The sequence below is a fragment of the Pan paniscus genome, chromosome 8 (assembly GCF_029289425.2).
Source record: "Pan paniscus chromosome 8, NHGRI_mPanPan1-v2.0_pri, whole genome shotgun sequence".
NCBI classification, from domain to species: Eukaryota; Metazoa; Chordata; class Mammalia; order Primates; family Hominidae; genus Pan; species Pan paniscus.
Window position 1 is genome coordinate 82091017 of NC_073257.2, and position 23570 is coordinate 82114586.

Below are 23570 nucleotides of genomic sequence, written 5' to 3' on the forward strand. Positions count from 1 at the left end.
ATCTGTAATCCCAGCTACTCAAGAGGCTAAGGTGGGAGAATCACCTGGGCCCCGGAGATCGAGGCTGCAGTGAGCCAAGATGGCACCACTGCACTCCAACCTGGGCAACCAGAGTGAGACCCTGTCTCAAAAAAAAGAAAAAGAGAGAAAGAGAGGGAGGAGGGAGGGAGGGAGGGAACGAGGGAAGGGAGGGAGGGAGGGAGGGAAGGAGGGAAGAAAGGAAAGAAGGAAGGAAGGAAGGAAGGAAGGAAGGAAGGAAGGAAGGAAGGAAGGAAGGAAGGAAGGAAGGGCGAGCCCCAGCCCCACTGGATTGGCTTTCCTTGGCTACAGAAATGTAACTATGGGGCCCCTGTGCATTGCCCCTAGAGGGCCCCCAAGCACCCTGAAGCAACAGATGCTGGCCCATGCCTCTGTGTGGTTCGTGGTCCCCAAGGCACTGTGTGTCCTCTGTTGTGGATGGTAGAAGTAGCAGTAGGAATAATGATAGGAGCCAGCGTTTATTGAAACTTATTGGATGCTAGACACTGTTCCAAGCACTTTGCCTGTATTAATTTAATGTTTGCTGTGTTACCTCTGTGTCTTTCTTTCATGAGACTCTGGGTCAACCATGAGGACCACAGAGAGATTTTCTGTGAGCCCTGGCTGGAAAAGACTGGCTCAGACTATTCCCTAGGAAGCCCCAAGCATGACCCCCACTTAGCATTTCTTTCCACCTCTCATGGGCAGGGACCCCAAACCATACTCTGCACCCAAAACCCTTGTTCTTCTGTGGTCCATTTGTGGACTAGGCAGTTGAGTTAACTAGAGATGCAGTTCTAATGCACCTTGTTTTATTCCAAATGCAGGGGCTCCAAGGTGTTCCTGGACCAAAGGTAAGGAGAAGTCACATGACAGGCGCTGTGTCAGTGCTAGTAGAAAAGAGGGAAAGTGCACCTGAGACCAGCTGACCCTTTTTCCTAGAAGGCATTAGGTGACACTCCAGCCAAGGGGGTCCAGTCAGGGCAGGAGGAAGTCCTAGATTCCCTTTAGCATCCATCATTGACACCTGGCATGCTTTGGCTTCAGAAGCTTCCCATCTGTCACCCCACAAAGGGACAGGTTAGATTCTTAGCCAATGGTTAAAATCCTTTTCCCATCAAACCTGCCCTGGCCCCTTCACTCATGCTGAGTAGAGGTGGGAGAGAGACAGCAACATAGGGACCCCAGGGACCCCTCCCTGGGTCAAGCTTGGGGGGACTCTGCACTGGGCTCTCCCGGCCTCCCCTGAACCATTTCAAATGGATGAGGGGGCTGGGGGCTGTTGATGTGACAATGGCCCTTTCCTCATGCCCTGGTATTCAAGAGACTTCGGGGCAGTTTGTTCTCCCAACTAGGCTGTGAGCCTCAGGGCTCTGGAGGTAGCATCTCAGACATCTGAGCAAATCTCAGTAAGGTTCCCGTTTTCCTGCCATGCAGTTGGGCACCTGTGCCAAGGCCTGACCTGTGGGTTTGTCCCCAGGCCACCTAGTCCTTTTCTCTGTGGGGCTCTCAAAGCTCCCACAGGATACAGGGGCTACTAACTGAGGTGGGAGTAGGCTAAGAATTCAGGGATTCTTGGTATCCTCAGCCTGCCACCCTGACCCCTCCTTCCTCTACAAATGCCACCCCAGCCTCCAGGACCCCAGAATGCAAGAATGAATTGTCTGGGACATGTCCTTGTGTGATCTCGTCCCCTCTCCCTTTCCTCCAGGGGGAAGCAGGACTAGATGGAGCAAAAGGAGAGAAAGGCGTCCAGGGAGAAAAAGGAGACCGTGGTCCCCTGGGACTACCCGTAAGTACCTTGGACCCAGCAAGACTGGTGGGTTTGATGGGCCAGGGGTGTGGGCTGGGACTGGGGGACAGCCAGCGGAAAGCTAAGGTTCTAGAGTCTGAGCATCCAGAGTTCCATGTGGTTTGTCTTTCCCACCTGGGCAAGACCACAGGCTCTGATTCTCTTCCTCCTCTGGGCCCAGGCCCCACCTTGGTGCTGGGGAAAGGCAATGCTGAAGAAGACAGGCTCCCCCACCCCAAGGGGCACTGAGCTGGGAGGGCAGCTTCAGGCCCTGCTTGAGCCTGGTTCAGAAGCAATCAAAGCCTGCTGACTTTACGGGGCCAAGCTTGGAGGGTTTGGAAGCAGTGGGACAAGAAGATAGTCTCCATTACAGTCCGTTTTCCCAGAGGGACCCCAAGAGAACTCTTGCTCTCCCCTCTTAAGCACTGGTCATTGCAGAAAGGCACAGACAAAGTCGGACTTTGTGGTCCCAGCAGGCCAAGGCCATTCATCTCCTGGGTTCATGGAGATCTCTGATCTCAGCCTGCCCAGAGCCAGAAGCCCCAGGTCAGAGGTGGGGAGCTGCTCAGAAGGTGTTCACATGTCATGATATGGGGCTGGGCTGGATAGGGCTGATGGCCTCTTCACTGCCTCACCTGTGTACAGGTGAGCGCATCCCACCACCCTCCCTGGAGCCCGGGCTCCATGCCCCCTAACCCTCCACTGAGGTTGGCATTTTTCCAAGAGCTGGAAGGGATGTTAGCGATCCATCTCATCATTTCACTGATGGTCCCAGAGAAGAAAGTGGGTCACCGGAGGTCACATACAAAGTTGGTGGCCAAGCCAGAGGCTGCTCTGAGGCCATGGCCTTGCAAAGCGACTCCTTCCAGCCACTCAGGCTTCCTCTGTCCTGGGCTCAAGGCCAGTTCCCACCCCAGGTAGCCACAAAGAGCAGAGAAACAATGGAAAGCCCAGTTACCCCCGCCTGGCAGAGCTTGAAGGCCTGGTTAATACAATCACAGCAACCAAACAGCAAATGCAGGAGGTATAATTATACCCTCATGAATGCATTCGAGGTAGGAATATTTAAGAAGCCAATCTGCTTGACAGACTACAGAAAAGTGATGACTTTAGCAGGCATTTTCCCATGTCTTAAGCTGTGTCTGGAATGATTAAGTGCTCCTTACTATTAAAGAGCCTTCCTGCCCCACTCAACCACAAACCTCTTCTTATCCACATTCATGGCCCCAACGACCTTGATGAACACTCGAGAATTCAGTCAGGGGTTGAAATGCAAAAGGCACAGCGACCAAACAGGTAATATTAATATAAACAAGGAAAGTGCCAGATGAAAGACAAAGTACCTACTCTATCATTAATTTTCTCACTTTTGATAGAGGCATGGGTACAGAGAAGTATTTTTTTTTAGTTTAAGTAAACAACAGAACAAGCATTCATATGAGACAACTGACACAAACCTGAGGGAGACACTAGGGAGTGGAGGGGACTGTGGTTCACTAGAGACCGTGTATCCCTTCTTAAGGGGAACCGTCCCTTCTCAGCTCAGCTGACTGTTGCCTTGGAGGAAGGCGGAGCTGGTATTTCTGGATCTTCCTATTTTTCAAAGGAAGTTAAACATCTGGTGTTTTATGTGAAATCTTTCCATTTTCTAACATTAGATCAAAATTATTTGCAACACTGCAGACCATACAAAATATGTCAGTGGCCCACATATGGCCTGAAAGCCTCTAATTTGTGCTTTCTGCTCCAGACCTCTCAAGACAACTGAGTTTTAATGCTGCATTTTTTTAAAGTACATGGATATTTAGCTACCATTCTGTTTCCAGGTTTCACCTGGATGTTTTATTCTATGTAGTAGCAGCCTGCTTCTCCAGGCATATCCTGGAGTGTTTCCCCATTTGCCCTGCAGAAGCAATTCTCAATGCTGGCTGCACACTGGAATCCCCTGAGAGCTTTTCAAACTCACCATCACCCCCGGCTTCGCTCTTGGAGATTTTGAATTGCATCGGGCTGGGATGGGGTGGGACCCAGGCATCTGTTTTATTTAACATTGCCCCCAAGAGATTCTAATGTGCTGCCAGGGCTGAGAACCACAGCTCTCTAGCCCAGTGAGTCAAGGTCGGTCCCAGAATCGTGTGGTCCTAAATCTGAGAAGAGTCCCTGCAGAGTCCTTCTACCCAACACCTTTTCCATGAAGAAGCAGCTCATTGCCTCCCTCTTCTAGGGACTTCCTTTTCATTTGAAATTCTGAGGCTGAGGCTCAGTTGGAAGCAGTTTTCAAGCACTCAGTCCTTACCAGGCCAGAGTATTGCTGCTGCCTTCTCCCTGACTTGTCACATTGGAATCATTAGAAAAGGGTCCCTGGGTTTTCCTGGGTGGGTTTCAGAGGCAGCTTCATAACCCAGGGTTGGAACAGGAGCGCCCCCCGACCCCCGACCCACCAGCCTTGTATTTCACTGGACAACAGCAAGTAAGGGTGCTGATAGCAGGTTGGTCTCAGTAGCTTCCCACCTGCTGCCCATTTGCTCTGGGAAATACATGGCCTTAGACCTCTGTCCCAGGCCGCTGCCTCCAAAGCCTTTGCCTACACAAGAGCCCTTGTCTGGGAGCATATGAATGGATCGAGTTTAGGTTGAGCATCTCAGACTGTAAAGTGCCAGTGAAATGTCAGGCATCATTTGTAGTATTATCTAAGAGCCAACTCATTCCCCCAGGCTGAAGGATAAGCAGACCAACTCCCACCCAGATTTCACAACTGGGTGCTGTCACCCAGGGCTGAGACCCTCAGGGGCGCCCCAGCATGGCCTGATCCAAACAGGAATGCAAAGAGGCTGGGAGAGCCATCCTCACCTGGGGCCCCTCCCCAGTGAAACCTGTCCTGGGAAGGGTGCACAGCTCTGATTCCAAGACATCTCTCTAAGCATTCCTTTCTGTATCCCTTTCCCCATAACACTGAAGGGAGAGGGGTTTCTGAGAGGGAATAAAGGGAGAGAGGAGAGGAGGGGGCGGGAGGAGCAGGTGGCCATCTGTGCCGACCTCCACCCAGCCTGCTCAGCAGCCAACCACTGCATTCAGTGTCTCCATGTTTTCGTTGGTTTCCATGTAAATACCATTCCCTGTCCTCCCAAGCTTATTTCTCCAGTTTTGTTTGATTACCAGCATTTATGTCTGTCCAGAGTCACTGCTTTACTCACCTCTTCCCTCCCCATTGTTCCCTTTTTCTCCCTCCCAATCCTCTCTTCCCCTTCTTTTGGTCAAACTGTGCCCTTCGTCCAGGGAGCTTCAGGTTTGGACGGCAGGCCTGGGCCACCGGTGAGTGTCACTTCTCCATCACCCCTCACCCCACTCCACTCCACACCTGGCCTGTGATCCCTTTTGTCTGTCCCACTGTGGCCTCATTTTCCCAGTGAATCATGCTTGGTCCCACCTCCGACACCAGAAAGGTGCCATTGATGCTCTGAAGTGCCTTTTCTGGCCTCTTGACCAAATATGGCTGGCCTTCATCTGAATGCCCCTGTCCACAGAATACAACCAGGGTCCACAGAATACAACCAGGGACCTCAAACCTGCCAGGTGTGGGGTGGGAGGCCACTCCAGCAGCACCGCTCCTGATTCCACAGGAATGCTGAGTCCAGCCTGGGTGCCCAGCCCTGGAGGTTTGAGCCATGGCCTCTCCCCACCAAACACACCAGTGTCTGTGTGTGCCCGTCATGCTGTGTTGTCTTCATGCTGTGAGCTCTGTCCATCTCCTGTCTTCCCACGAGGGCCTCCTAGTCTTGTGCAGCCACCAGTCTGGTATATGTGGGGTAGGACAGCTTTGAAGGCTGAGGACAGGAGTAGCCTGCAGAAGCATAGAAGCCAGTCCCAGCTCTGTGTCTTATGCACGTTCTAACCACCCTTGCACTGCCTATGACAGCACAGTCGCCCTGCAACCCAACATGGCGGTTCATTACAGAGCAAGTGAGGCATACTTGGGTCCTCTCTTCCTCCATTCTTTCTGATTCCAGAAAACAGGCATCATTTACTCTTGACTAGAAAGCACCTGGCCCTTCTGCTTATGACTAACAACTGAAGGATCAGAGGAAAATTCCCTCCTGTCCACCTCCGGTCCCTCCCCTGAGCGCCCTCTGAGGTCAACCTTCCCAGGGTATTGAGCTCACTCGCCCTCAAGTCTCGAGTCCCTGCTCGGACACCATCACGAGAGCTCTGTGCACCCAGCCCCTTCCAGCCAGGGAGGCCCTGCTCTGTCCTGCAGAGGGCTTTCAAGGCCACATCTGCCCATGCCTGCATGGAGTTCTAGTTAGCTGGCTGGAGCCACCCTCAGGGGAGGCGAGACCTTGCCAGGGTTCATGTGTGCAGCATAGGGGACGCACTGAAGCACAGGCTCACAGGTCTTCCCAGGTGGCCGGGGGCACTTGCAACTGGCACCAAGAGAAGCCCAGAGCTTTTAGAGGTAGGAGGGTCAAGATAGACCTCTGTGACAGCCCCGTCCTACTGAATGCCTATTCTGTGCCCTCATAAATAGGAGGTGACATGGCTTGCCCAAGATGACAGACTTCTTCAGAGCCCCCCACCTCCCTGCACTGATGGAGTTCACACTGTAAACCCTTACATGCAGAGAGCATGCCCTGGCTTCCAGGAGTTATTATGGCTTTGCTCCTTCGCCACAGTCCCTCCCTCTCCATCCTTTCCCACCTAGCAAACCTGTCTCAGGTGTGGGGCAGGGCTCGGGGATGATCTGTGGTTGCAATCAGAGAAACCAAGACTTTCCTCTCAATGGCTTCTCCCTTTTATGTTAGACCGAGGGAAGCAGTACAAATTCATACACTCTGTCCCTTAGGAACTGAGGCTTTATTTTCCTCATAAAATCAGTATCCTAACTTTAAGGGAAAATGTGGGGAAAAAATAAGCCTTCCCTGCCAATATTAACATTTACTGAGCACTTCCTACGTGTCAGGCTCAGCACCAAATGCTTGCTATGCATTCATGCATGGAAACCTGGCACGGTCAAGGAGGCAGACACACGTGGTACAGACGGGGAAACTGACACTCGGCAAGGCTAAGGAGCTTCTCCAATACCCAGGAGTTTGTAGGCCTCCAAGGCAAGGCCAGCCACATGACTCCATGGCACTGTGCCGAACCACTGGCCCGAGCTGACTCCTTATTGTTTTTGAGACAGAGTCTTGCTCTGTCACCCAGGCCGGAGTGCAGTGGCGCAATCTTGGCTCACTGCAACCTCCAACTCCGGGTTTCAAGCGATTCTCCTGCCTCAGCCTCCCAAGTAGCTGGGATTACAGGCACCCGCCACCATGCTGGACTAAATGTTGTATTTTTAGTAGAGTTGGGGTTTCGCCATGTTGGCCAGACCGGTCTTGAACTCCTGACCTCAGGTGATCCACCCGCCTCAGCCTCCCAAAGTGCTGGGATTACAGGCATGAGCCACTGTGCCCGGCCTCCTTTTTCTTTCTGCTGTGCTATTATGGATGCCTGCAGCCTTCCTTCCTCCCTTGTGGTTGCAAAGGGGGGCCCTGAGGACATCTTACTCCCCTCTTTGTCTCACGTGAAGTAAGTCATGCCCCGCCATTCACAGATACATTCAGAGCACAGGAAACTGTCCACAGCCCAAGTCAACTCCTCCTGTCCTCATCTGAGGCCAACAACAGGAGACGCTGAACTAGAGACTTGGTCTGGCCAGGCTGTGAACTGGGAACGTGGGAAGATGTTGGAGGAGGCCAGAGCAAGCCCTGATGCTCCGTGTCTAAGCCGTGAGCTCCAATGGCTCCAGCGCCCCCAGCCCCGGGCTAGCAGAGCTCATGACATGCCTCCCTGCCAGGCCGGTGTCGGTGCAGACATTGAGGCACCCTAATTCACCCCCGATCCAGCCAGTTCCGCAGGCCTGTGAGTGGGGCGAGAAGGCCCCGGCCAGAGGCTGAGGCCAGGGCTGTGGGTCTGCGGTGGGCTGGTGGGGTGGGTGTTGGCTGAACAACCCTCTCTCGTCTGCCCCTGTGTGTGCGTCCGCATCCATCTCTGTGGCATGAAGACCCTCCCGCTGCATGTGGAGCTGCAAAGCAAAGAGGGTGCCAGCCCCCGGCCCCTGCCCCGGGATGGGTCCACTCCCTCCCAAGTGCTTCTGGGAGCAAAACTAAGCAACCATTCTCCCATTGTTTTCAGCCTTGGCAAGCTTGGTTGTGAAGCAAAAGGGTTTCAGTCCACAAATCTGGCTCTGAGGCATGGGGAGGTGCTCTCTCCCCAACAGCCCCTGAACCCAAAGAGGATCACGGCCCAGTCGAATGACTGCCCTGAACGAGCCTGGCCTCGCCAACCCTGAAAACTGGGCCTTGGACCTTGCTCATCTCTAGGCATCAGGTGGGGCACCCAGGGCTCCCCAGAGTGTGGGGACCCTCACCTCTGCTTTCTTTCCCCTTCCCAGGGTACTCCAGGACCAATTGGAGTTCCAGGCCCAGCGGGACCAAAGGGCGAGAGGGTGAGTGTCACTGAGCCAGGGGCCTGGGCGGCCAGGAGGGAGAGGCATGCCTGGGACCCAACACCAGGGGTCTCAGCCCTCATGCCTTCCTTCTTCCATCTCTTCTCCTGGTCATCCTCACAGCAGCCTGGGACAGGGGGTGCTGGTTGTGTAGCTATGAGTTGACAAGACTTGGAGGGATCAAGGAGATGGAGAGGCCAGGCACGTTGGCTCATACCTGTAATCCCAACACTCTGGGAGGCCAGGGTGGGAGGATCACTTGAGCTCAGGAGTCTGAGACCAGCCTGGACAACATAGCGCAACCCAGACTCTACAAAAAATTTTTTTAAAATTAGCCAGGCATGATGGTGCACACCTCTAGTCCTAGCTACTTGGGAGGCTGAGGCAGGAGGATCAGTTGAGCCCAGGAAGTGGAGGCTGCAGTGAACCATTATCATATTACTGCACTCCAGCCTAGGAGACAGAGCAAGACCTTATCTCTATAAAAAAAAAAAAAAATGAAAAAGAAAAAGAAAGAAAGAAAGAAAAAGAAAAAGAAAAAAGAGGAAAAGAAAAAAAAAGGAATTGGAGAACTTCCTCCACTTTGGCTTCTGGCCACCTTGTGTCCATCTCAGGTTCAGTTTGGCAAGGCCCTGGGCGCCATTGTCACTGGACATGCCTAAACTTTGTAATGATTTAGGGAAACTGCATGGAACACAGGGCCAGGTGGTGTTTAGATAATTCCTGGAGGACAGCAAGAAGTCAGGAGGCCAGAGCCATAGGCCAGGCTCCCACGGTCGCTGTCGATGGACGTTGGCCATGTCACAGGACTTGCAGTTCCCGGCCTGTCCTGCTGGAATGGGCATGTCCGAGGGTGAGGGTGGAGGGTGTCAGCTGAGTGGAGGCAGGGGAGCTGTGTCTTTCTATATCAGCTCTTCCCAGCCAGCCCCTGGGTTCTACACACTCAGGGCTCGGAGGTCCCTGTGTGGGCATCCGTCGAGTTCTCTGCCTGTGTGTGCAGCTCCCTGCACTCCCCATGTGCCCACCTTGCTGGCTCTGTCTCAGGTGGGGAGGGCAGGAGCTTCTGCAGAGGGCACAAGCTTCTCCGTGACCACCAGCTTGGGGAAACCAGGAGGCTGCTCTGAGAGGTGACCCTTGAGGCTCTGGAGAAGAAAGCAAAGCTCTCTTTCTCTTCCCTTTCTCTTTCCCTGCCTTCCTGTCCTGCTTTCTTCGCCCCTGCTTCAGCCTCAGGCCAGCCAGGCCCAGGACACCACGGGTCATTCTGGGAGGCCTTGGGGGATAGGCTCTGCTGGAGGGAGAGTGAGGGGGGTTTCTGAGCCCCCTCCCCAAGGCAGTGTTCGCATCAGCAGCACCCCACCTTTCCCATAGCCCTTGCTTCCTGGAGGGCTCTTGAGGGGACTGGAGAGGTTTCCTGTATTTCATACCAAAGTAGAAAATGGCAAGGAAGATTGTTACCGTGTCTGGCAGGATTCATGCATTTCTTTCTCCCATTTCAGGGCAGCAAAGGAGACCCTGGGATGACAGGACCAACGGGAGCAGCTGGGCTTCCTGTGAGTCTCTTGGGATCAGAGGTTCCTCTCCTCCCACCCCTGCCCCCATTAGAAATACCCACGGCCGGCCGGGCATGGTGGCTCACACCTGTAATCCCAGCACTTTGGGAGGCCGAGGCGGGCGCATCACGAGGTCAGGAGATCAAGACTATCCTGGCCAACACGGTGAAACCCCGTCTTTACTAAAAATACAAAACTTAGCCACGTGTGGTGGTGCGCACCTGTATCCCAGCTACTCGGGAGGCTGAGGCAGGAGAATCACTTGAACCCAGGAGGTGGAGGTTGCAGTGAGCCGAGATAGCACCACTGCACTCCAGCCTGGGTGACAGAGCAAGACTCCATCTCAAAAAAACAAACACACAAACCAAAAAAAAAAAAAAAAAAAACACCTAGGGCCTGGAGCACAAATCCAGGGCCAAGGGAGAACTCTCATTTCCATGACAGACAAAGCTGCCCAGAGGCAACTGGTGATAGGCTAGCATGCCCTGCTGGGCGTTGCGCTGTGAGAGGACCAGGGCCTCTGCCATGGGGACCCTGTAATGGGATGTAGCCCCTCCCACTGTGTTAAGTGCAGCCTGCCCTCAGCAAAGTGTGCGCCATGGCCCCTGCCCTCAGAAGGGGCAGAATCAAATCCAGACCCCTGTGATAGGAGAGGCTTCATGAGCGGAGCAGCTGGGCCTTGCAGGGGACACCTGGCTTTCCATCACAGCATGCTTTCCCACCACTGTGTTACAGAAGTTGACTGTCTGCCTGAGAGAGCCCGCACTTTAGCTTCCCATCCACTGGAGGCTGTGTGTGTTGGCCAGGTACGCACATCTGGGCCAGGCTTGCCTCGTGCTAAATTCCCCTAGCTGTAGAATGAAGAGCATTTTGCACCTTGAAAAGAGGGTCTAGCAAGAGCCTGGCAGGAGAGCCTTGGGAACTCCCCTCTGCCTAGAGCATTCCTGGCCCCCACAAGCGCATCCTCAGAACTGACCCCTCACCTGCGGTAGTGACCTCGGGAGAACCCAGCCACAGGCCAGGACCTGGGCTGGAGAGGTGAGAAAACCAGAACTGTGTTTTCTTGTTTGTTTGTTTTTTTTTTGAGACGGAGTCTCACTCTGTCGCCAGGCTGGAGTGCAGTGGCATGATCTCGGCTCACTGCAACCTCGGCCTCCCAGGTTCAAGCGATTCTCCTGCCTCAGCCTCCAGCGTAGCTCAGACTACAGGTGCCCACCACCACGGCCAGCTGATATTTTTGTATTTTTCATAGAGACGGGCTTTCACCTCGTTGGCCAGGATGGTTTCGATCTCTGGACCTCGTGATCCGCCCACCTCGGCCTCCCAAAGTGCTGGGATTACAGGCATGAACCACCGTGCCTGGCCTGAAGTGTGTTCTTGGCTTTGCCCAGAACTCATCATTTGCCTCTAGGTCAGGTTTTCTTAGCGATTTGCTTCTCTGTCCCCTTTCCATGTAGTGGGAATAACTAAACCTGTCTCCAGTGAGTGAGGCATTGGGAGAGTTTGATGAGCCTGGAAGAAAGCACTGTACAGCTGGCCTGTGCGTCCTCATTAACATGCCTTTCTTCCTCTGATCTCTTGCAGGGTTTACATGGACCACCCGGGGACAAGGGAAACCGGGTGAGTCTGAGCCCCTGCACTCGTGCTCTGGTTACTAATGTCTTCATCATGGGGTGGAATGATCGATCGGTGATTCCTGACCAACATGGCAAACAGTTTTTCCTGATAAGTCATCCTAAATTGAAAGGCTTTACAAGGAGGGCCTTAACCTGTGGCATGTAGGGAGCCTGGGGCCTGATCCTCACATGGAAGCCTGTATTTTTCCACACAGCAAGGAGAGACTGAATCCCATGGCAGCCACCAGCTTAGCATTGCCATCCAGCAACAAGATCCATGTGTCCAGCTCTTTCTAGGTTGCCCTGATTGTGGGCCCCTACGTGATCATTTTAGATCCATTGCTACCTTGTCCTTGCCCTCTGAAACTTGGTTTTGCCAGGCATTCCAGGCCACTGGTGAGACAGAAAATAAATTCCAGCTCCAAGAACAAGCAGACAGCTGTTGGAAGCAGCCAACCCTTTTAAAAAATATTACAGCCACTATTTCTCTTGGAAAGAGTTGGCAGGGCTCTGAAAGGACTGTGCCTTCTCAGACCCTTGCTGTCCCTTTGGTTTCTGCCATCTTCACCAGGACACACTTAGCAAATGCCCACAGCACCCACAGCCACATAACAGGGGGTGGCACCGGCCACAGCCTTCAGCATTTGGGCCCAGCAGGGAGAATTTAACTACATCTGACCAAGAGATGGCCTTTGGGTTCCCCTCTGGAGGGTCTCATCTGCTGCTGCATCATGGGGCTTCCTGGAGTGGGGGGCACACCCCCTAGAAACCAAGTGTGTCTCCTAGCGGGTCCTAAAATCCAAGGCGCTTAGAGGAGAAGGAACAGATGGAGAAACAAGGCCCAGACAATGATTATGTGTTCTGGGATCCCATGGAGAGTTAGAGGAAGAGCACACGGTCTCCAGAACCCAGGTCTTGTGGCTGATCTTTGCACACTGATACCACGTTCATGCACAGAAAGTGCCAGAATGCCTATGCTCCTATCTGGCAACAGTGAATTCCATTCTCTTCAACTCAAGATCTATTTACTGAGCACTCCCATTTTCCTAAGTGCTCTTCACTGGCAGCTGGTCAAAAGCAGCTCAGTTTGTCCCGCATCTTCTATAAACAAGAGGGAGCAGCAGCGCCACCCCTGCCCATGGCAAGACCAGGTCTGGAAACCGCCGGAATAAACAGACCTGCTTCCAGATGCTCTAAGCACGCTGGGAAGGACTTTCCTCAGTGTGGCATCAAAGGATTTAGGCCTCTAAAATCTTTGATCATTCCACCTCTTCATTGGCATACTAACTTCCTTTCAAATGTCTTTCTGACGTGTTCTAGTTTTCTTTATTATATTCAATTAGTATTTTCTAAACCTCCTTCTTCAGACTTTTTCAGTTGGCTGGAGACACTGAGCCATTTGAAGGCTGCAAAATCGGTCCTTCAAGGGACGGTGACCATGTTGCTCTAGAGGTGGAGGCAGGACAAGTACCCTTGTCACAGACAGAGGGAGGGTGGGGGCTGGCGGCTCTGATGCTGCAGCAACTGAGGTTATTCAGTCATCCACGGAGGCCCCAGGAATCAGTGGGAAAGTATTTCTATTCCCCTTCCCCTTCCCGATGTTTGACACACTTTCCTCCATCCCCTTTACAAATTAGGAATGTGTCACTTAGTAAAAGTCAAGTTCAGAAAACAATGAGGTGGCACGCACCTTTCTTTTGAGCACACCATAAAGAGCCAATTGACTTATTCCCAAAGAGCAGGTTTCCAACTCAAGGGCAGCTTGTCCTCTTCATGCCAGGGATTTGACTCTCAGGATGCCCAAATGTCCTGGAAGAGTCTCCCCTCAATCTTGCCTCCCATTCTGACCTTTCTTTGTTTCTTCGAGACAGAGTCTTGCTCTGTCGCCAGGCTGGAGTGTAATGGCGCGATCTCAGCTCATTGCAAACTCCGCCTCCCGGGTTCAAGTGATTTCCCTGCCTCAGCCTCCTGAGTAGCTGGGACTACAGGCATGCGCCACCACGCCCGGCTAATTTTTTGTATTTTAGTAGAGACAGGGTTTCACCATATTGGCCAGGCTGGTTTCAAACTCCTGACCTCAAGTGATCCTCCTGCCTCGGCTCCCAAAGTGCTGGAATTACAGACATGAGCCACCGCACCTGGCCCAGAGATTTGTTTTATCTTACAGTGAACCAAGATACAACCTTACAGGTATGCTTCTCCATGTCCCATCAAAGGATGGTCTCAGAGCCTCTTTCCTGTTCATGGAAGGAAAGTCCTTGTCATGGTGGGCAAAGGCCCAGAGCCCCAGACCAGGAGCTTTCTAAGGGACACACACGCCAGTGGAAAGAATATCCTGACCTTGTCACTAAGGGTGCTTCCCTTTCCCCTAAGTAGCTCTGTGAATTTGGCCCGGGAGCCACCTTTAGGGTAAGAAATCAGTCAAAAGATAAAGGGTGGCATGAATCTGGCAATATAATCATTCAGGAAAATTGGATGTTACTGTGGAGCTGCCTGCAAACCAGCCAGCTGAAAAGGTCTATGTGCATGCAGTGAGGCTGCTTCTGCTCTCTGAGATGCCCAACTTTGGGGGGGTGGGGGGTGCACGCATGTTTGTGTGTGTGTGTGTGCATGTGTTTGTGTGTGCGTGTGTGTGTGTGCGCGTGTGTGTGTGTGCATGTGTTTGTGTGTGCGTGTGTGTGTATGTCTCACTTCCTAAGTCCGTCTTGTCTCCTCACTTCTTCCTCCTCCACTATCTCTTTTGGCCTCTTCCTTTACTGCTTCTCCCCCCAGATATGTTCATTCCATTATAATAATCCCACGTCCTTCATCCTTTCCCCTCCCCCTCACCAGCTGTCAGTTTATCTCCTCCAAAGTCCACTGTTAGACATTTACTTATGTTTTTAAGAAGCCTTTGCCCCTTGACTTTATTTGCCCCTTTCTCCCTTACCAGCTAGGGTTCCCTCTGTGCAATGGGTCTCTTTTGTGTCACTGGGGGTGGGAGGCAGGGAGAATGCAGGCAACGTTACTACTCTAATAGCCTCAAAGGACACCGGATTTGGGGCAATTGCACAGATTCTTAGAACACAACTCCCCATAGTGTCCGTTACCTGTTGTGAAAGTCTGGAACACGCCAACCCTCTGTTACCCCCGGGGTATCCTGGACTGGGATCCCCCACTCTGGCAGATTTGCCCAGCTTCTTCATTAGGAAACTGCTCATGACCCAGAGAATGAGGGGCCACACTCCTGAGAGAGTTTACCAGGGGGCTTCCCCACCCAAATAGCTAGTGGTTTTGCTGGTCTACCATTTGGGGATGATTTGTGCCATGATGTTCTTGTTGGCAGACAAAACTTCAGGCCGATGGGAATATACCTAATATGTGCATACATATTTAAACGCATGTCATTTTCTAAGTAAGGATTTGCATTTTTAGAAAATTCATTTAGAATAATGCACTGGCAGTTGCAGACCACCTCTGAAATAGAGAAATTTGAGTAATTTCCGAAGATCTGGAGGAACATCAAAAATATTATTTTGTTTGTTTGTTTGTTTGTTTGTGAGAGTCTCACTCTGTCACCCAGGCTGGAGTGCAGTGGCACAATCTCAGCTCACTGCAACCTCTGCCTCCTGGGTTCAAGCGATTCTCCTGCCTCAGCCTCCCGAGTAGCTAGGATTACAGGCTAGTGCCACCACACCAGGCTAATTTTTGTATTTTTAGTAGAGATGGGGTTTTGCCATGTTGGCCAGGCTGGTCTCGAACTCCTGACCTCCAGTGATCCGCCCGCCTCCGCCTCCCAAAGTGCTGGGATTACAGACATGAGCCACTGTGCCCAGCCAAAAATATTCTTATCCTCTGCCTTCCTCTAATGAACATCTACCCTGCAGCCTTCCACTGCAGGAACAGTGCACATGACAACCTCTGACCCCAACCTTTGGCTCCTATACTGGCTAAAAAGAAATAATGACCATTATTATCATTATGAAGCAGCTGTCGTTTAATGTGCACATACTATATTCCATTATTAAGCATTTAATGTGCACAAAGAACTCACAACATTTTTTTTTCAGACAGGGTCTTGCTTTGTTGCCCAGGCTGGAGTGTAGTGGTGCAATCATGGTTGACTGCTGCCTCAAACTCCTGTCCTTGGCTCAAGTGATCTTCCTGCCTCAAACTCCTGAGTAGCTAGGACTACAGGGACATGCCACCACACCCGACTAATTTTTTTGTTCTTTGCAAAAATGAGGTCTTGCTTTATTGTCCAGGCTGGCCTCGAACTCCTGGCCTCAAGTGACCCTCCTGCCTTGGCCTCCCAAAATGCTGGGATTACAGACATGAGCCACCATGCCCAGCCTCACAACAAATTTTTGAGGCAGGTATTATTGTACCCATTTTACAGGTAAATAAACTAAGGCTCAAAGAAGTAACTTCACAAAGTCACGCAGCTAACTGTCAGAACCAACTCTGACTTCAAGCCTTTGTTCTAATACGCTGCCCAGCATTCAGTGTCACCCTGGAGTGACACTGTTGAAGTCCCCAAGCGTTAGATAATCCCCCTTCCATAGAGGAGGGGAGCTCCCAGGAAGACTCCCTAGGGGCATACTGAGCCCCCTTTTTAGGAAACACATATAAAAATGCAAATGCAAATTCATTACAGAAGTGATGCTTCACTTTTAAAAAGAATTCCCCACAGCCCTTCTTTAAATAGACTCTGACACATACAATATAGGATTCAATTTAGAAAAATGATGTTTACTGTAGCTTTTCAGAAACAAATGAATTCCTTAAACCAACATATTCATATACAAATAACTGTCTGACTTCAGACCAGGATGAACCAGAGACACAGATAGAACAGGAGAACCCAGCTGAGCACAAGGGGCCATCCGTGAGCTCTGGACACACGCATACATATGTGCACATGGACACATATTATATTATTATAATGGAATGCATAATAAAGGCACACACATGTGTTCATGTGCCCAAGCACATACCCACACACACTCAAACGTGGGCACACACACACATATACACAAGCACATACCTGTATACTCATACATACATATACACACACGTGCACAAGCACATATATGCATACACTCATACATGCTATGTTCACACACATCCCAGGACTCCAAGCAAAATCACCTTGCCTCCTAATAGAATGTCAAAAGGATAAACATTAATTGGGGAAAAAAAAGTTTTCACCCCAAAGCCTTTCAAAAACAGACTCAAAGAGAAGGAAGTTGGTCCCTAGCCACTGTGTTCAGCACAGACCCACGCTGGGCTTAGTATTAGCAAAACCGGCCACCAAAATCTTCAGTCTGTGGTTCCCTGCACCTGCAGCTCTGAGCCCTCTGCCTGTCCTCCCCTCCCCCTCCCACCCACCTTAGCCAAATTCTCAGGTTCCTGGGGGGTGGGGAGGAGGTGGGTATTGACTCCAAATCCTACTGGGGACAATATCCTAATTTAAAGCATCTCTTTTTCCCTTTTTAATTTTATTTTTCTTTTTCTGTCTTTAACCTTAACACATGAATGATCTTAAAGTTTTGATGTTGTTTTTTTTTCTCGGACTAAACCATTATTTACAGGGGGAGAGGGGGAAGAAAGGCTCTAGAGGGCCTAAAGGGGATAAGGGAGACCAAGGAGCGCCTGGATTAGATGCCCCCTGCCCATTGGTATGTTTTTGTTTATCACTTGCATTGTTCTGGTTTTTGTCCTTGAGGTTTGTAAGTTGGAAACAAAGAAGGCAAATAAACTAAGATGAGAACCAAATGTCTACACTGAGGCTACCAAAATCTCTCTGTTCATTTGACCGGTGAAATTCTGCCCGCTGTTGGAGTTGCTTTATAACCACAGCTGCAAGTAATTCTGGCTAAATCCCTTGCCTTTGAATCCTTTTCCTTTGAAGATACAGAGCAATCGATGTGTGGAAGTGAGGAAACCACTAGGAAAGGGATTTTCAGGGAAGGCCTCAGCTCTTAGCTCCAGGATGGCTTTGGAAACCAGTGTAGCATTTGTGAGCCACGGATTTGCCTTCTTCGTTTCATGGCCACCTCTGTGGGCCAGTAGTTCAAGCTGTCTGAATCCTCACTTGATCAGGATGCAGGACACCAGAGTTAGCGTCTCCTCAGGGCCACTGATGCTCAAAACTGGGCAGAACAAGGCCAGATGAGGGGCTTCTAATGCACAGCCTCCCAACACTCACCAGCCATCCAGCTGAAACCTTTAAAGCTGCAGACCAGAACTGGTAGTCAGACAGACACCCCATGGGAAGCCTTCTCAAAAGAGCCAGCAATTAATGATGAGGCACTTCTGCTGGGTTTCTCAAGTGCCTTTGAATCCATTTGAAGGTTCTAAAAATTATGATGCACTAAAGTTGAAGTTTGTCTGTGTTTACACTAAGTGAGTCTGTAGAGAGAGGAGGATCAACGGAAAGGGGGCAGGTTGTATGTGTGCAAAGCTGAACTCTCCAGAGCACAAAGAGAGCACAAAAGCTGGATTTGGGAGATGGGGGATCACCTGGGATTTAGCCCCTGTTTGTAGATGCCTCAAGGGTCCTGCATCCTGGCCAGGGTAGGACTGGGCCTCTCTATTCCATGGTTGGAGCTGGCCAGCCTTGACCTGAATAATCATCGTGGTTGGTTTTGTGAACAGGGACACCGAGGTTTTAAAGGAGAGAAAGGGGAGCCGGGGTTACCAGGGCTGGACGGACTGGATGCCCCATGCCCATTGGTATGGCATTGCCCTTGCTTGCCTGCATGGCCGATTTGGGCTTCCCCATGTGTGTGATTCATACTGGGTTTCTCCCCAGCCACCCTCCACACTCCTCCTCCATCCCCACCCCAGTCTCCACTTCCCACTTCTTCATTCTGTAAACGCCAAGGGTCACCCCGCCTAGGCTAGTACTCTGGGGGCTCCCAGTCATGCCACCCTCTTGCATGCAAAGTTTACTGGGATGTTTCCTGGCTTCCTGCTGCAGCTACCTCTAAAGCACAGCCACTTGATGCCAGCCAGCTCTCCCACCCTGAAGTTGGTTTTGGCTGCCTCTGATACTCATCTCCAAGCTGATTCTAGACAAAGCTGCCACCAGATACCAGCTAGGAAAGTGGATTCTCTGGACTGGTTCTCAGAACCATGACTCACTTCTTTCCCTTCAGGCAGTGAAGTTAGTTCAGAATCACTGGCTGAACACCTAGCGACACATGTGAATGAGATGCCTGATCAGCCCTGTATCCCCTGCCCCTCCATCACATGATTTGGGGGACAGAAGGGCATGATTACAGAGTAGACTGAGAAGCTCTAGAAGTGAGCTGGAGGAGGGGCCACCTGCCTATTCTTCCAGGTTGGATCGTGGGTCGCTGCCCAGGTGACACCATCAGAACTAGGGGATGGTCCAGGATTAGGTTTTCGGATCCTAAAGGGTTTGTCCTTCTTGCTTAAATCTCCAAAGACATTACCAGACCCTTCCTCGTCCCTTTCTTTCATGATCAGATGGCTTCTTACTGAAGAGTCTGGGAGAGACGGAAAGGTCAAGAATGTAGTTAAGGAGGAGGCAGGGAGACAGCTAAGGACCTCTCTTCCAAGCACGTCCCAGGCGAAGTGGTAGCAGTTTATTCCCGCCTGCCCATCCCTCTCTAGGCATGGACAGTCTAGGCCTCCACGCTGATCCTCTTACTGCAAAAGAAGCTGAAGGGAACACTTCACTCCAAGGCTCAAGGGGTTACAGCTCTCCCCAAATTTCCCCAATAGGTTTGGAGTTCAAGAGCTATTTTATCATACCAGTAATAAGAGAATTTGGGGTCTCACATCCCCGCCCTGGGGTCACACAGGAATTCTCTTTGAACAAAAGAGAAAAAGATATAAGAAATTATGCTGTGTGACCCTGAGAGGTGGTCGTAGAGCCCCTTGAAGGGCAGTAGGGACTTTTTAGGAGGAGCATAGGCAACAAAAGGAGAGTGCAGAGCAAGCAGGCGGGTAGCATGCTTCCTGTCCCTGCTGGTCCTGCCAAACCCTGCGCTTGCAGACTGCACAGCCACCTTTCTCAACCAGGACTTCCACCATCCACGCACCAATGGGAATGCTGCTCTGGCCCGCAGGGGCTCCCTTGAGCACTGGCCAGGTCTTCCCTCAGCCACAATCCCCTCCCACAATCTGGGCACCTTTAGTTCTGCCAGCAGCTGCCTTGGCCTCTCTGTTCCTCACCATACATTACTTTTCATTCTCTGCCTGCCCTGCCCTCCATATCCCCCTGCCACCATCCACACACCAATGGGAATGCCGCTCTGGCCCGCAGAGGCTCCTCTCCCTCCCAGCATCCATGTGACGTGTGTCATACCGCACCATGGCAGGCTGGGGAAGGGGCACAGGGTCACCCTGAAACTGTGGAATGCACCTCCTCCCCCTGCAATCCCCTCCCCAACCCAGAGGGGAAAATGAAGGTCACCCTGATTTGACTCTCCATGTAAAATGGCATTTTCTTCCATAACATCCCATATCAATGTGTCAATTTTCTATTAATTTTACCGGGGAAGTGTCTTCCCCTTGTTTCTCACTCTGCCTCCTCCTCTGTGTTATTATGGGCTTGAGGGGTAGGGGTAGCTATTGCTCATGAGTTTTACTACAAGATAACCAGACTTCCTAAGCCCTCCATATTGGGACCAATCCCTGCTGAATGCCAGGTGATGAGAGGTTTCAGCCCCTGGCGTGGGTGGATGACGTCAGACCAGGGCAGCAGAGGACTCTCATTCCACAAGCTCCCTCAGGACTGAGCACTTGCTCCGGGTCTCCTGAAGCCCCATGTCCATCTCCTTGTCTGCCCTGCCTGTCTAGCAGACTTGGGCTGAGAACCAGACCTTTGCCCTTGGCCCAGCCTCGCCTTCCCCACTGGGTCTCTAGATTTCTAGATTCCTCATAGGGTATGCCAGCAAGGAGAGGATATGAGGGCCCAAGAAAACTCAGGAAGGTTTCTATCACCAAGGGCAGAACACGAACATCTTGAGGCTAAAGGAGCTGCATGGTTGCTACCAACAAAGGAGACCGACGGTGTGCAGTTGATTCCCATGTTTTTACTACACTTCACCCCCAAATTCCCAGCAAGGTCTAAGGCTTCGCCAGGAACCCTTGTCTTCTTGCCAAAGGCATCTCAGGGCCATCCTGCAATACTCATGAGGTTGCCTGTCCCTTCATGCCCCTCACCCCACCCCAGGATTAATCATCAAAGAAGGACTGTCTACATGTCCTCCTCCCTGTGCTTAGGAAGAGAGACAAACAAGAGAATGAGAAGGCTGGGAAGGCCCTTAGCGGTCACGTCAAGCAACTGTCCTTGCCAAGGTTTTATGGAGGAGGAAACTGAGGCCCCCTTGTGCTGAGTGGCTTACCCGTGAGCAGCCGGCACTCCATAGGGCCACAGCAGAGACTGTTTCTTCGTGGCACGGAAGGACATCTCTGCTTGCTGGTCCCACAGGCTAGGACAGCCCCTATTGACCTTGCACTATAGCTGCATGTGACCTTTAACCAATGGGAAAATAGCCGGATTTGTTTCCACCTCCTTCTGAGGTTCTGACCTGTAGTAGAGAAAAGAAATAGACAAGAGTGGGTGGGCCATAACCTGATCAGCTGCCAAAATGTGTGTGGCCCTTGTTACCCCTGTCCTGCCCACTTGGTGGACCATTGCAGGAAGTCTGAGCCCTCTGCCTTCCTTTCTCCTTGCAGGGCGAAGATGGCTTACCAGTCCAAGGCTGCTGGAACAAGGTAAGGCTTCCCATTGGTTTGCACTGGGGCTCTGTTCTCAACAGTGCCATAAAGCTTCCACAATTTCCATTCTGCCTTGCTACAGATGAGGCAGCAAGACACAGGTCAAATAGTCACCGTCTCAAAGGCAGGGTGCCCATTAAACATCCCATACACTGCATGCTGTTAACAAACATTTTAAAATGCTTCTTAGAACATCAGTAAACCCTACGCGGAATGTCCATGCAGCCACACAGGTGACATCTTTATGCTTTGTGTGTTCAATGTACATAGTGTCTTTCCCCCAAGGAACTTCCCCAAGGAGTTCCAGACCATCACTCATAGAGTTCCTCTAAGGTCGTTTATGCCACGTGATGACATGTCTTAGATGTAGGACAGCTCAGTTGCTTTCACTCTGAACTCACATGCTACTGTGCCTCCCCTAGGGGCTGTGCTCCTCACCACTCTACCACTCCCCTTGCATTTAAGCTGGCAGAGCTTCATGCCACCACACATGTGACCTGCAGCCAGATCGCTCCTGGGCTCCCAGAGTTCCTACCAACAATGAGTTTTCATTGATTCACACTGGCCTTGGCATTTGCCATTGTTAGAGCAGTCTGACATCATAGGACTGTGCCCTTGCATGTGATCGCCCCATTCAACCATGGCTCCCCAGAGCACAGGGTTGCCCAGGCAGACAGAGGCCATCTGCTTGCTAACTAATCCAGAAGACCCGCCTTGGTCCCCAGCAATGGTGGCAGCCACTATGCTGCCCCATACCGTCTCCCTCCACCTTGCCTGTCACTCCAAGTCTTCTCACCAACCCCCACCACCACTGTCTCAAGGTTCATCCTCATAAAGGGACCGGAGACTCCAACCTGTTCAAGAATCTGTGCTCAATGAATCCAGTCCTGTTCCAGTGGCAGCAGAGTCACACTTACAATGAGATGAACAAGCTCCCCTGTACTAAGATGCCAGAATCTCATTAGTGCACTGGGTTGGGTAAAAGTGGTGAAACCACCAAGACCCCAGGCCAATGCTGACCACCTACTTGCCTGGATACCTAAAGCACCCCCTAACCCAAGAAGGAAAAGCTCAACACTCAAGAGAGATGCCTCCCCAGAATCCATCCCTGGAGCCTGGCCTCGTCCTCCTGCCAAGCTCCACCTAGACCTAGTTAAAGCACCACAAAAGCAGGTCAGAGGTGTCATAAGACCTCCGAACCCTTGACCCCTAAAAAAATTTCCTCTTTAAGGTTGCTGCCAATGGTTAGGAGACAGAAATGGTTGTGCTTAGCAGGGGAAGAACAGCCACTACCAAGAGCTGCAATGTCTTGTAGAAGCAACCAGAGAGCTTCAAGACTACTCATTCACACCTTAAGTCCAATCTGGGACAATGCAGTGGTTACAACAATCAGGCCTCCAAAGGCAGCAGAGAAAGAGAGTGCCCTCTAGTGACCACAAAGGGGATTCACAGAGAGGTGAACTTGGTTTCCTCCCTTGAGGGAGCTAAGGTCGCCACCAGTTTCTTTCACCTAGGGGCTCAGGGTTCCCACAGTTCTCCTGTCCAGAACTCCCATCCAACCCAGGACAAGATTTACCTCCCTTCCTACAAAGGAAATAAACCTCTGCAGACCCACTGAAACTAACAGAACATTGTTTTGTTTTTGTTTTGCAGTGATGCCTCTAACCTTGGATTGCCTGTGTGTGTGTTTGTACATAGAATATTTATTTTTATACAGTTTTCACTTTTTGAAAATGCCAGAAGTATGATGCATCTTACAGATTATTAAAAAAGAAAGAAAAACCTGCATATTTTGTACAGAAAATATCAACCTCTTCCCTTTTGTTTACAAGATGTTTTGTATAAGCCTATGTCTCTAATACATTTTTTGTTTGGTCGTAATGTCTGCATGATATTTGTGCACACTTATTAAGTATCGAAGCTTAATAAATTATTGTGTCCTGGTGCCAAAGGGGGCCAGCCAGAACTGAGGTGCTGGCTAGCTCATGTGTGAATTCACATAAATGTAGAGGTCCATGATATTTGCTAAGCTAGGTGTGTCTAAGAGTATTTTAAACCCTTATGGATTTTCATTATTAAAAGAAATGAAACATGGCAATTCATGATCCTGATTAATCATTATATTAAATACATTCTCTCCTGTGAAAGCAGGAATTCCCAGAAGTAGGGGTCCTCAGAAGTGTGGAGTAAGGTTTTGAAATGTGAGGTTCAACAAAGGGAGGGAGGGGAACTTTATCGAGCAATGTATGTTGTTACAGATCCCAAGTTTATCACAGTGCTTGCTGTGTGAGCATTTAGGTTCAGTTGTGCTAAGGGCACCCAGGGTTTCAAAGGAGCCATTTGCTCTTGCTGTTGGGTTATGGTAGGTTTTT

General features: G+C 51.0%; 1 protein-coding gene across 1 annotated transcript in view; it reads left to right on the plus strand.

Moving 5' to 3' along the window:
• LOC100973165 (collagen alpha-1(XIII) chain) overlaps positions 1-23296 on the plus strand; it is an 87173-nt gene extending 63877 nt beyond the window's left edge. Inside the window, exons 30-39 of the mRNA XM_008968922.4 lie at positions 846-872; positions 1730-1810; positions 5087-5122; positions 8241-8294; positions 9791-9844; positions 11429-11464; positions 17034-17120; positions 18100-18177; positions 21157-21195; positions 22852-23296. Coding sequence (XP_008967170.2) covers positions 846-872; positions 1730-1810; positions 5087-5122; positions 8241-8294; positions 9791-9844; positions 11429-11464; positions 17034-17120; positions 18100-18177; positions 21157-21195; positions 22852-22854 — 495 coding nt within the window. The 3' untranslated portion in view covers positions 22855-23296. The remainder of the gene's footprint in view (positions 1-845; positions 873-1729; positions 1811-5086; positions 5123-8240; positions 8295-9790; positions 9845-11428; positions 11465-17033; positions 17121-18099; positions 18178-21156; positions 21196-22851) is intronic.
• Positions 23297-23570: the final 274 nt, after the last annotated feature.